General features: G+C 39.2%; 1 protein-coding gene across 4 annotated transcripts in view; it reads left to right on the top strand.

The window, feature by feature from the left end:
- Positions 1-640: 640 nt before the first annotated feature.
- The window catches only part of atp11b (ATPase phospholipid transporting 11B), a 51,322-nt gene continuing 39,772 nt past the window's right edge, over positions 641-12,190 (top strand). For all 4 annotated transcript variants that reach the window (XR_010091421.1, XR_010091419.1, XR_010091420.1 and 1 more), the window contains exons 1-2: positions 641-956; positions 11,750-11,866. Coding sequence is in view for 1 of the 4 variants with exons in the window: in XM_063460855.1 (XP_063316925.1) it covers positions 930-956; positions 11,750-11,866 (144 nt within the window). In the remaining 3 variants the exon portion in view is untranslated. The remainder of the gene's footprint in view (positions 957-11,749; positions 11,867-12,190) is intronic.

Below are 12,190 nucleotides of genomic sequence, written 5' to 3' on the forward strand. Positions count from 1 at the left end.
GCATCATTTTCTCTCTATACATTATCGACTGACTGGGATGCAGCCAAGTATGCAAGGAGGGAGGGAAAAGTAATGGATTCATCACAGTGAGAGAGAGAGAGAGAGAGAGACACTTATACTAAGATGACCTCACTTTATGTGAGATGCCTTACAAGAGAAAATCTGGAACAACTGGTCTGGAGGGCAGTTTTAGAAGAAAGAGATAAAGAATAAAAGATAAACCGACCAGTTTTTCCAGCTCATAGGTAGTTAGGTTTTACTTCAGAAGATGATAAATAAACAGTCTATTAAGATATTTAAGATACACTAGAATAAAACAAATGCGCCTAAACACAATTTCCAGCTCCAAGTCAAACAACATTCGCTAGCTGCCTAGTAAGCTACCTGGAGAACCTTGCACGATCCCTATTATACCATACATCTGCACTTTAATAGCACAGCTGAAATTCTTATACACACTATGAACTATGTAGAGTGAGGTCTATCCCGCACAGTATGGAAAATATCTATCCAGCTACTGTATCTGTCAGTCTATCTAGCTATCATTTGTAAATGCAGACAGGCAGGGGGCGTGCAAAGGCCACCGGAGAGCAGCCAGAGCTGTATCTGCACAGGCTGAGGCTGCTGGCAGAGGAAAAGTGATCGTGGCAGAGGAGAGATGTAGCAGCGCTGCTCGGTGGGACTCTGTGGCCAGCCGTCTGTCACTTCTTTTAAAACCAGAAATTGTTTTTGTCGGACATTACCGTGAATGGGAAAGATTGAATGCATCTTATAGCACAGTGGCGCCGTGTGAATGTGTCGCGTAATGCGACCGAGAAGGATTGCCTCTCGGGGGAAATATTTATGTTTCGGGACGGTTTTGTTGGAGTAGCTAGTTGCTAGCGCTGGGCTAGCGACTGTGCTGGGTACTTGGAACGTATTCTGCAAGGATGCTTCGGTGGATACGACAGCAGCTGGTAAATGAAACCGCACGTCCCATCTTCTTCATACATACCGCTTTCCTCTTATTAGTTCGCCACAGCAGCCAGTCTCCTTACGTATTGTAAGGCTTAGCCCGCGGAAAGCAGAATAAACTTTATTTAGAGAGCAAGCTAACCTAGCCAATTAGCTGTTGCTGATGTGTTCAAAACATTCCATTTCCCCTTGATGACAGTCAGGTGTAGGTTACGTTAGCTAACAATTACCTTATCTGCTAGCTGTCAGTAATAAAGAGTTTAGACCTCAACAAGGGACATTGGTTGAGTTCAAATTTGAGCTTGAGGTATAAGTTTGGTTCGAACTTTGATAGCATTTTAACAACTGTCAGGTGATTTCCGTTACTAAATGCACCTGAGAGTTAACTACCTTAACACTAGCTAGCTGGCTAACAACGTCAAACTTGGCAAAGTTATAAAGCGTCTCTGGCTTGCTTTTATCTAGTGTTAACGCTCAACTTTCGCTTAGACTGAGCTCAGTTTCAAATGTTCTATTTAATGTTTGTTCAGGGGACTAATAAACTATCTTTAACTGAGCTAGTTAACACGTAAGCCTCAACACTCGAGGGTAATAATTGACGTTAGCTTGTGTTTAACTTTATTTCGGCCCACTTCTTTGTTCTCTGCTTTCGTTACATGATCTATATCTGTATGTATTATTTGAAATTGAACTGATTTGATTCGTCACACCGCATCCTGTTTCTGCTATAATCACCTGTTGTTTGCCTACAAACATGACAGTCGTGACGCATTGACGGGCGAAGGCATCAGTTAAACCACAATAGTGGCCCGTTTTGGTACAGTAGAAAGAACGAGTTCTGAATTATGGCTGAAGAAAGCTACAGTGTCACGGTGCTTGTGGCTGTAATCATGAAGGTCTGTGTGGTCATTTAACTTTGTTTAAGCAGAGTTGGGATAAGAAGCACATTCAGTGATCGGCAAATGAGAGTGGCGTGACCAGTGGTGAAGAGCCATGTGAATGAATGAGTGATTGCATATTATGAGATTAGCCACACACAAACTGTTGATGTCACCATGTCTACTGAGTTTAATCAGTGTTGGGGGTGTTTTTGACCTCTCCCCGCTCACTGTGCACTCTCTGTAGTTAAGGTTAAGTTAAAGTGACACTTATTAAATTATATGAGTCATGCTCAGCTTCAAGTTTGCCTGTTTAAAAAAAAAAAAAAAAAAAACCTTTTTGCTTTTGGAGATTAAGAGCACCACAGAGAGTTAGGGGTCTATTTAGAAATGGTACATAGCCTCCTCCTAATTTAAGATAGCTCAGCTCATTTGACCCATCCCGCCTAATTGACCTGGCTGCTTAATTAAAAGTGTAATTAAAATGCATCTTAATACAGCTGGCCTAATGAAAAAGTTTGTTCAGGGGCATTAGTCTGACCCAAATATCAGCTGGACGGTAGAATGGGGATGTTTGTTCACTCATACTATTTATCAGCTCTTTCTGGTGGCATGAAAAGGGAGAGGGGGGAGAGAGATGTGACGGGTTTTCATTGTCAGTCTTGCTTCAGTTACACTATAAAACAAACCAGAAATTAAAGCACGAGGAATGGTAGCAAAAAAGCAAAGTCTTTGACATATTAGTTTGCAAGCCTGGAAACTGGGTTTTCTAGATGTCTTTATGGAGACTTAAGGTCTGTATGTTATTGCTGACAGATATTAAAAAGACTGGTATAAGTCTTCATGAGGTTTTGTATATAGTTTAAGTGCACTATGAGAGAAGTATTTAATGAATTACCCTTGCTTTACCAAGTCACGTTACTCATGATATAATCATGAAATAATCATGAAAATAGAGCAACTCTCGAGCGCAAATGAGCAAAAGGAAAAAAAACATCTGTCTATACTACTCATCCTGTAGCCCATTGAGCAAATGGGAGTTTCCTACATTTTTTTGAGTGTCATTCAGGCTCTTTCCTGGATATTGCTGCAGCAGCCCTTGTAATAATCCACTGACACACAGCAATAAAACATCCTGATTAACTATCTTATGTCACCCATGATAAAATATCATTCCTTACTCTCTAGCCCTGCTCTGACTACTCTGTTGCTGTGGGTTGCACAACAATATTTTTTTAATAATATTTTATATTTGGTGATGTACTCCATCAGTTTAGCTTATATGCAGTTTATTTTATTGCATTGCTGTTGTCATCAGTCTTATGTTTAAAACTAGTACCCACTGTACATGAGTACATACTGTTTATTGCCCCCCCCCCCCCCCCCCCCCTTTGTTTTTTTCTTTTTACAGCCACCTCACTTTTTTGTTAACATTTCCATTTAGCTCATTGCGTTTGATTAAGTGCCACTTTGTCTGTAATATGACTCCTTGGTTGTGTTGCGTTGCCATTATTCAGGGGTGTTCCCCCAAGGCATTGTGGGACTTGTAGGCTTTATGTGGGGACTAATTACCTGTCAGCCTTCAAATTGATGGGGGTATAGAGTCAATGGATCAAAACAAGCTGATTTCAGCTTTATAGTTTTTAGTTATAAGTCTACTTTTATCTTCATTTTCAGTTGTATAATGTTCATTTTTCATACAATGTTCAAAATATATTCAATGCATATATGGTTACGTGAAGGTGTTTAACTCAAAATTGTGAGGTACACCTGGTAGTGGTGTTGAAAATTGAGTAAACCCAGCAGGAGTAAAAGTATCTATTACTCATCTGTTACTTGTATCCATCCACTCTCAGATTGGCAAGCAGTTTTCAGACATTTGTGCTATAGAAATAGAATGTCATAAATTACTGCACTTTTCACTCTAGACTTCACCTTAGGTGTTCGGCTTATTACTGCTGGTCCTCAAAACAACCAAACCATTTTCAACTGTTTAGGAATATTTTATTTTAAAATAAGTCAACCTCTTCTTGTTATGTCTATCCAAACAAATGTCTACAGAGCCTTCATTAGATAAACTTCCTGCTGCACTGCAGAAATCTGTAATCTTATATAGCAGAGCTGCATTGGATCCACAAAATGCTTTGGCAGCTACCTTGTGAATTGAATTAGCATAAAATTAGTCATTTTTAAGCACAAATGCCAAGTTTGTGCTTGGTGCCAAATGTCAAAATTTGAAGTTTTTCTGTATCATATACAAAAATACAGAATATCTTTTAGTCCTTGGACTGTTGTTCAGGTAAAATAATTATATTTCCATAGCCATAGTCACACTAGTGGTTGCAGACTGCAGCGTGACCAAAATTGTAGGGCGGTGAGTTGTACCTATTTAACTTTGGTGTGTGTCAAGATGGCTAAAAGATAGTGTCGGTCTGTTGTTAGGTTGCAACTGAATGGGGGAAGTCGACAATTACATGCAGTTTGTTTGAAGTGTAATTAGCTTAACGCTGAACTATAGAGAAAACGGATCCTGTTAAAGCCGTAATCCTGGACTTGCAGAAGCATCGACTGAGGTGCTTCTCAATGTTCTCTTTAACATGAGAACATGTTTGTTAGAGCTACGCAGGTTTTTATGTATTTGGCCATCAGTCATCTTAACTGTAGTTATTGTTCACCAAGATATTAATGATCGGGTAACTTAAATGTTAGTTCCGTGACGTGCTCAGGCAATTTCCACAGTTGCCTGAAAAACTGGGTGGCAAATAAGAACAGAGTAAATCTCCAGTAACCGTTGTCTGGATTGCTCACAGCAGTTGCGTAAAGGTGTGTTAAGCATGATGTTTGCACTGTTAAAATTTGTAACTGCTTTAAGCTCTCTGTAAGGATTGACTAATTTCAGTGACTCATCTGTTGCTTTGCTGCCTGTGGGGAATTTTTTGGCTTACAAAAGTTACTTCTTGGCCCCTCACCATCTGTAGTTTCATTTTCTTTAAAAAGAGAACAGTAAAATATCCCTGGTTAAGAATTCACAGTGAGCTGTTGTTTGCCATTACTAATGAGACTAGAAAAGTTGCAATAGACATATTGCATTTTTATACTACTACAAATAACACTTGTGCGGTAAACCATTAACTTAATGGCTTACTGGTTTAATTTAATCATTAAACTTTTGTCTACTTTTTCATTCCAATCCAAGACATTTTTTTTAATGCAGTGCTACTGGGACAAACAAGAAAACAAAATGCTTAATTCTACCTTCTTTCCAATCTCCAGTTACCCATTAACTTGAAGTAAAGGACAAATATCTCACTAAGACAAATCCACCCTTTTAGCTGTAATGTCCGAGTTTGTAAAACACTTAATAAATGAGGACAGTGTGTATGTTTAAAAAAAAAAAAATATATATATATATATATATATATATATTAGCCTTCATATGTTTAGGGTTTCATGTCCTCTTTAAGATGTTCCCAGCCCTGTTGCCCACTTTGTTTCAGGATCCGGTCAAATAGACCTCTGTTTTGTTTTGTTTTGTTTTTTTAAACTGCTGCTCAGCCGTCAGTAAATGAGTGTTTGCAGACAAGTTGGTGTCTTCCCTTCAAACTACAGACTACTTAACGAAATCCATAGTAGATTATTTAAGCCAATGGGAAATGCACTCCCTGTCTTGTGATCGGAGGATGCCAGGGGCTCAGGGTATTTATGTTACTGAGCCCCAACATGTTTTACATGTGTAAACACACACACGTAAAACATCTTGGGGCTCAGTGCCTGTGTGCCCTTTCCTTAATTCTGCAACCACTTCTTCAAAATCCTAATTGGCCATGGTGTTACTACAATGCAGAATTCAGCTTCTTCGTGTACTTTCAACAATGCCTACTGAGCTGTGTAGATCAAATAACTGTTGAACAACAGTTTCTTAAAGTTGCTGCAGTGGTTAATTGATCAGTGTTTATGTCGTTTTATAAATGTAAATGCAGAAAAAGAGAGAGAGAAAATTTTCCCTCTTTTTTTTCTCTGCCCTTTTTTTTTAAAGCTGTGAGCTAGGGGTGGGCGGTATAAACGGTATACGGTAGAAACGATGTAAATTTGGCCAACGGTAGAGATTTTTACTATACCGCTCTACTACGATAGCGCATGTTGATGGTGTCATCATCAAGCTGCGCCTGTTTTGGTCGAAAGCATTGCAGCAGCTGCAAACAACATCATCTGCAAATTATGCCGGGCGACAGTAATAGCAAAGAGACGAAGCACTTTTGGAATATGAGGAAAGCCAAAAACTGCGCTTCCTATCGTTCCGTACCATTGATTCATTAATGCCGAATTCTCTCGCAGCCGCTCTATTCCCATGTTGTTGCAGTATATTATTGACTAACCTCATATTGTGGATGGATTATCTCAGTTGTTCTCCTGACTGAAGTTTGGTCCGTTTATAGCATCCTGCTATGCAATTGCATTTGTCCTTAACCACCAGAAACCCTCACGTTAACTTTTATCGAGTGGAAAAAAGTTAGCGTTCATCCTTCAGCTTCACTGTGCTAATGTTATGCTAACGTAGCTGTTTTGCTAGCGATTATGTAGGACATCATTATAACCCAGCTAGTCCAACTTCAGTAACCCTACAAACGTCACTGCTTAGTTTTCTGTCTTCATTTATGTTCGAAGTGATAGCAGAGCTGTACGTTTTAATTTTTTCAGATATCTCTCAGTCAGAACATGGCATATCATGTTTAGGTAGAAGCTAGCGAGCTAACTTCCTGCTAACTTCTAACTCCGTTGAATTTAATAAATTCTGTTTTCATGGATGCCTGGATGTTAAACTTAATTGTTACACCTGGTAAAGCAGCAATGCTGATCATTTTATTAAAGATGAAAGAATTTAGACAGTTTTTAACTCTCAGTGATGCCGCAGTGTTCGTTTGACTTTGGGACCTGAAGCAGATGGAGTTTTGGACCCAGATTACCCCGCGAGGCTCCTGACTACGGTAGCCGTAATGCTCCGACAATCCATCAGGCGGTGCGGCTTCGTAGCTTACCAAAGTCGTACTAAAACATTTTTGACAGATTTTTGAGTGCCGTGTACTACATAAAATCTGTTTTGAGGTCAGTAAGCACAACCAGAATTCATACATAAGGCACACTGTCGATTTTTGAGAAAATGAAAGGATTTTAAGTGTGCCTTATAGTGTGTAAAATATGTTATTCAGAAGAAAAGAATATATCGCGATATACAGTATATCGTTACCGCACATGCTTCAAATTATACCGTGATATAGATTTTAGGCCATATCCCCCAGCCCTACTGTGAGCAAGTAATACAAAAAATAAATGAAGAATACTGAAAATATTGTTTCCACAAGTGGATAACTGATTTTATGCCATCACCTGCATTGCCCATTGGCTGCGTTACTGTATGACAAAGTCATATGAGCTAAAGGCTAACAGATGTTCTGTTATTCAGTCATTGAACTGCATGTGCTGCATTAATTTTCACGACGGTCAGATGGGAGAAAGATGAAGAGACTGAGAACATTACAAAGATGGGTGCTAATGGTTTACATGTGTCCCTGAACAGAGGTTGATCTTTCTGGGAGTGTAGTGACGTGACCCAGATACATTCCTTTTTGTGTGTTTGGGTGTGTGTATTGCGTCACTTACATTTGTGAATGATAGGAAACGCCTCCTTTAGTCGTCTGTGTACAGCAGTTGGGTGGGGTTTGTCAGACCAGTCAGTGCCAGAATATCTTAGAAATGTCACTCGTTGAAAAGTTCACCTTGTTTGTCATTGGTGTTATTTTTCTTACCTGTTGAGGGTGTAGTGACTATAAAAGACCTGCCAGAATATGCTGGAGATTTGAATTGCTCAATCTGAATGTAAATATGTTAGAGGTACATTTTAAGTAGCATGTTTATGAAATATTTGCAAGTGACTTTAAACAAGTGCTGCTTTAAAAAGAAATGGAGATGTGAAATTTTAATCTGCAAGTAAAACATGAAAGGTTGTTATGTAATTACATATAGTTCAACCAGAGTATTTAAGTATGGAAGTTAGCTTTGGACAGATTTGTGTTGGAGACAGATTGCAATTAGAGCATGGCCTCAAATGCAGATGTCCTGCAGTTTGTTTATGCAACAGAGGGAATTATGAATGTATGGCACATAATTCTGTTGCAGTATTATAACAATGTGTCTGAAATATATCAAAAACTGTCTAATCATATCCTCCACTTATATCACAAACAATGAGCAGACTAGCTGAGAGTCCAAACACAGCACTGTCCTGAACACAACACAGCAAACCCTGAAGCAGATGAGGTACAGCACGATACCTCATCGTTCTCACCTGAACGATATGTGTCGCCACTCATACAATACTGCCACTTAAGTGCCAATGTAGGAAGACAAGAAGTCAAAAGTGGAAGCAAAGACTTTCAAGTTTTTTGAACTGTTGCAACATCTCCCTCTGTATATCTGAGGGAGATATCTCTGAGCTTCTGTACTGAAATATCATTATTATGGCAGTAAAAACCAACATGATCATACCCTCGTGTCTTCAACCCAGATGCAGCAGCCATGGTAGAATGCAGCAGGTCAGAAAAAATTGAGGTGCACAATATGAACGTGTCTGTGTAGTTCTCAGTTAACAACAACATGGAAGTCTAAAGAGCTTGAAAAGCAGGTTTGTTTGTTTTTTAAAAGATGTTTTTCCTCATATTTAAGAGACTTTTTCAGTTCTAAGTCCAAGGTATTTATCTCCAGTTGAGGTTGTCGCTTAGGAAGTGGTTGTTGACCCACTATTAGCTGTGTCATCACATAAGCCAAGATATGAAAAAAGGCATCGGCCATTACCATCATTTCGGGTCAAACCACTGTGACACCTTTCCCCACCCTATCATGTGACCTACTGAGGTCACCTGATGTGAGTGGGGGTTAAGGCACCTGAGAATAGATCTCAAGACTTATCAGTCCAAAAACAGAGAAGATATATGGTTTGTAAGAGGAATAAAAGAAACCATCTATGCCACTCACTGAACAGAGTTGGTGGCTTACGATACCAATGGTCAGCGACCTACAATCCAGTCTTGAGATCCCTTCCCAGGTCCCTCAACCCCACTCACTGATGACTATATCTTTATGGTAAGCGGGATTTACACCAGCTGTTCTGATCTAGTTATTCAGCCCATATGGAAAAGATATATATAAATCTTATAAAGTTTGTATCTGTCTTGTGTGAAACTTGTATGAAAAGCATACAAGAGTGAAAACAGATATAAGATCCCTTGAAAAATTATATAATGAAACGTGTATTTTTTGGATACTTACTAAAACAATATATGAGAGTAATGAGAAAGTGGCCACTTTCATGAGTAAATCATATAGGTTTTTACTATTTCTTTTCCATATGGGAGGCCTTACCACATTGTTTGCAATAAGGCTTGTCTGCATTCAAGTTGATGGCATTGCTTGTAAAGTTGTTTTGCTTTCATAAATGTGTTATGTTGTCTAACTGTCTGAAAAAGTGAAAATGATTTGACTCTAGGGCTGTGCGATATGACCAAAATCTCATATCCCGATATAAGACATCTATCGTCCCAATAACGATATAAATCACAAGAATGTAACATTTTCTGTAAATTCTGTGAATCTCGGGCAGCTCGACTTGCGTGAAGTGTTTCCAGCTGGGTGTCATGTACCTGGAGTCGAGTGTTTTAACCGATGCATGAAACGGTACATTTTTAGACATAAGTTGTAATGGACGCCTTTTTTTTGGGAAGTATTTATTACACAGCGTGCTGCGGGGAAAAGCCTGTTCTAACGTTTGAGTCTAAGGTAGAGCTGGGCGATATATCGAGTTTTTTAAAAATATCGATATATTTTCATACGAGATATAAGATGTGACAATATCGTTTATATCGATATAGTATATGTTACGTTATAATTATACTTGTGGAGCCGCAAGTTTGCCTCTCTTTCGTCCATTTTTGTCTCTACGCTGCGTTACTCGGCCTCGCCTCTCCTTCACTGAACACAACTCCCCCTCCCCCATAGCTTCACCTGCAGGCAACGACAAGATGAACACGGCAAATCTCCGTTAACGAGTTACCGCGGATCGCCCCGTGCGTGGGGCTGGACGGCGTCAACGTGTTAGCGAGCTAACCGCGCTAACGAGCTAACCGCGCTAACGACATGCAGCCCACAGGGGCTGCATGGCCTAAAATCCTTTCATTTTCTCAAAAATCGACAGTGCACCTTATGTATGAATTCTGGTTGTGCTTACTGACCGCGAACCGTTTTTATGTGGTACAGGGCGCTCAGTAATCTGTCAAAAAATGTTTTAGTACGACTTTGGTAAGCTACGGAGCCGCACCGCTTGATGGATTGTCGGAGCATTACGGCTACCGTAGTGGAGCCTCGCGGAGTGATACGTACTGTGCTTCAACGTAACATTACCGTATTGTGTGTGTATAAGAACCATAAATGGCACCTTTTAAGAGACATGGTTACAAAGAGGATTTCAAACTCAAGGCTGTCAGTCACGCAGTAGAACTTGGGAATAGAGCAGCTGTGAATAACTGTCTGTCTTTGTTATTATGCTCAGCATCTTTTAGTTTACATTTTGACTGCACAATTGTGAGCTTTTTGTTATGCACAAAAACAACATTGTGTTTCTTTTATTTATGGAGCATTATTATTTAATAAATGCTGATAATTTATTTTTGAGTAATTTCTTCATGTACATCTACGCTGTATGTTAATAAAAGTGCCTGTGTGACATCTGGGACACAGCTTTGACTAAGAACTCTCTTTTTGTTCTTACCTTATGGCTTGAAAAAAAAAAAATCGAGATATATATCGTATATCGCCATCCAGCTAAAAAATATCGAGATATGAATTTTGGGTCATATCGCCCAGCCCTAGTCTAAGGTATATTTTTTAGCACCTGATGGCTCTTTTTTGCTTCTCATCCGTAAATAATCTGCATACTCTTTCACGTGATTCAGTTTATTTTGAAAAGTCTCAACAGGATCTTGAGCTTTATTGTGAAAGGTTTATGTGGACAATAAACAAGCGGACACTCGATGGTTTTACCGTCGTGCATAAAAACAGGCGCTTGTCCGTCTGTAGTGTGGTTATATTAAATATAAGAAAAAGAGAGAACTTTAAGAAATTAATATAGCCACTACAGTGACCATCAAAACGATGAAAAAATATTGCCGTAAACAGTTTATTTTGCGACACCACGAAACAAACGATAGCGTAAAATGAAACGATAGACGTTTTTATATCGTCATCCGATATATATCGTTATATCGAACAGCCCTATTTGACTCTATACTAAAACTGCAGAAATTTTTACCAAGTTTGTTGCATATGGCTGGCTTTTCAGAAATTTGCTTTTAAATGGAAACATACAGTCATCATAAAACAAGGAATGCCACATTGCCATATTCTCACTCTTGATATGTGTATTTACATTCTGTAACAGTAGCATCATGTCTGGTATTGCGTCTCTTTCTGTCTCTTACTGTAAAATCTATCAAGCCCCAAACTAAGCTGTGCTGCACTCGACAAAATAACAGCCCACAGAGAAATCACTTTACACTCCCAACTATACAGCAGCTGAAACCACAATGAATAGAAGCACAAAACGTTGCTCCAGGTGGACTTTAGTGCGGTGTAGACTTGCAGTGGTTTATCACACCGCCAACAGTATTAAATAACTTGGTTTAAAATAATGATGTCATTGCAATATTATGATCTTAACTGCAATTTTATAGTTAGTGTGGTGTTGAAGTGATGATGTGTTGAAGTGATGATGTTTTAAATCTGGGTAGCTATACAGTTTTTTGGGGAGTTTTTTTTTAACCTTTCCTTACACTTGTCTGGTGTTTCTGCCTCACCCTTTTCTCCCTCAGGGCTTTGACCCCCCTCATCAGAGTGATACCAGGACAGTGTACGTAGCTAACCGTTTCCCCCAGAATGGCCACTACATACCACAACGCTTTGCCGACAACAGAATCATCTCATCCAAGGTATGTTACAATTATGATCTTAAAATTTGTGTCAAAAGTGCAAGGGGAAAAAAAACCCCTCTTGATATGAACGCTAACATTTTGCAGTCACAGCAACTATGGCTACAGAAAAATTGTCATTCAGAGAAACTCTAAAATCAGTCTGGTTTCGGACACCAGTGTTGACCAGTGCTAAATACATTAGTGTGTATCTCTGGTGTGGTAGGAGAGAGATAAGCTTAAAGTGTGATTTGTTGATAACAGGATTAGCACAGACAGAAAACTTGTGTGTTGGTGAGAGGCTAAGTAGGTCAGCTAGAGCACTGGCAAGACAAAAGGATAACA

This window comes from Pelmatolapia mariae, linkage group LG17 (assembly GCF_036321145.2).
Source record: "Pelmatolapia mariae isolate MD_Pm_ZW linkage group LG17, Pm_UMD_F_2, whole genome shotgun sequence".
Taxonomy (NCBI): domain Eukaryota; kingdom Metazoa; phylum Chordata; class Actinopteri; order Cichliformes; family Cichlidae; genus Pelmatolapia; species Pelmatolapia mariae.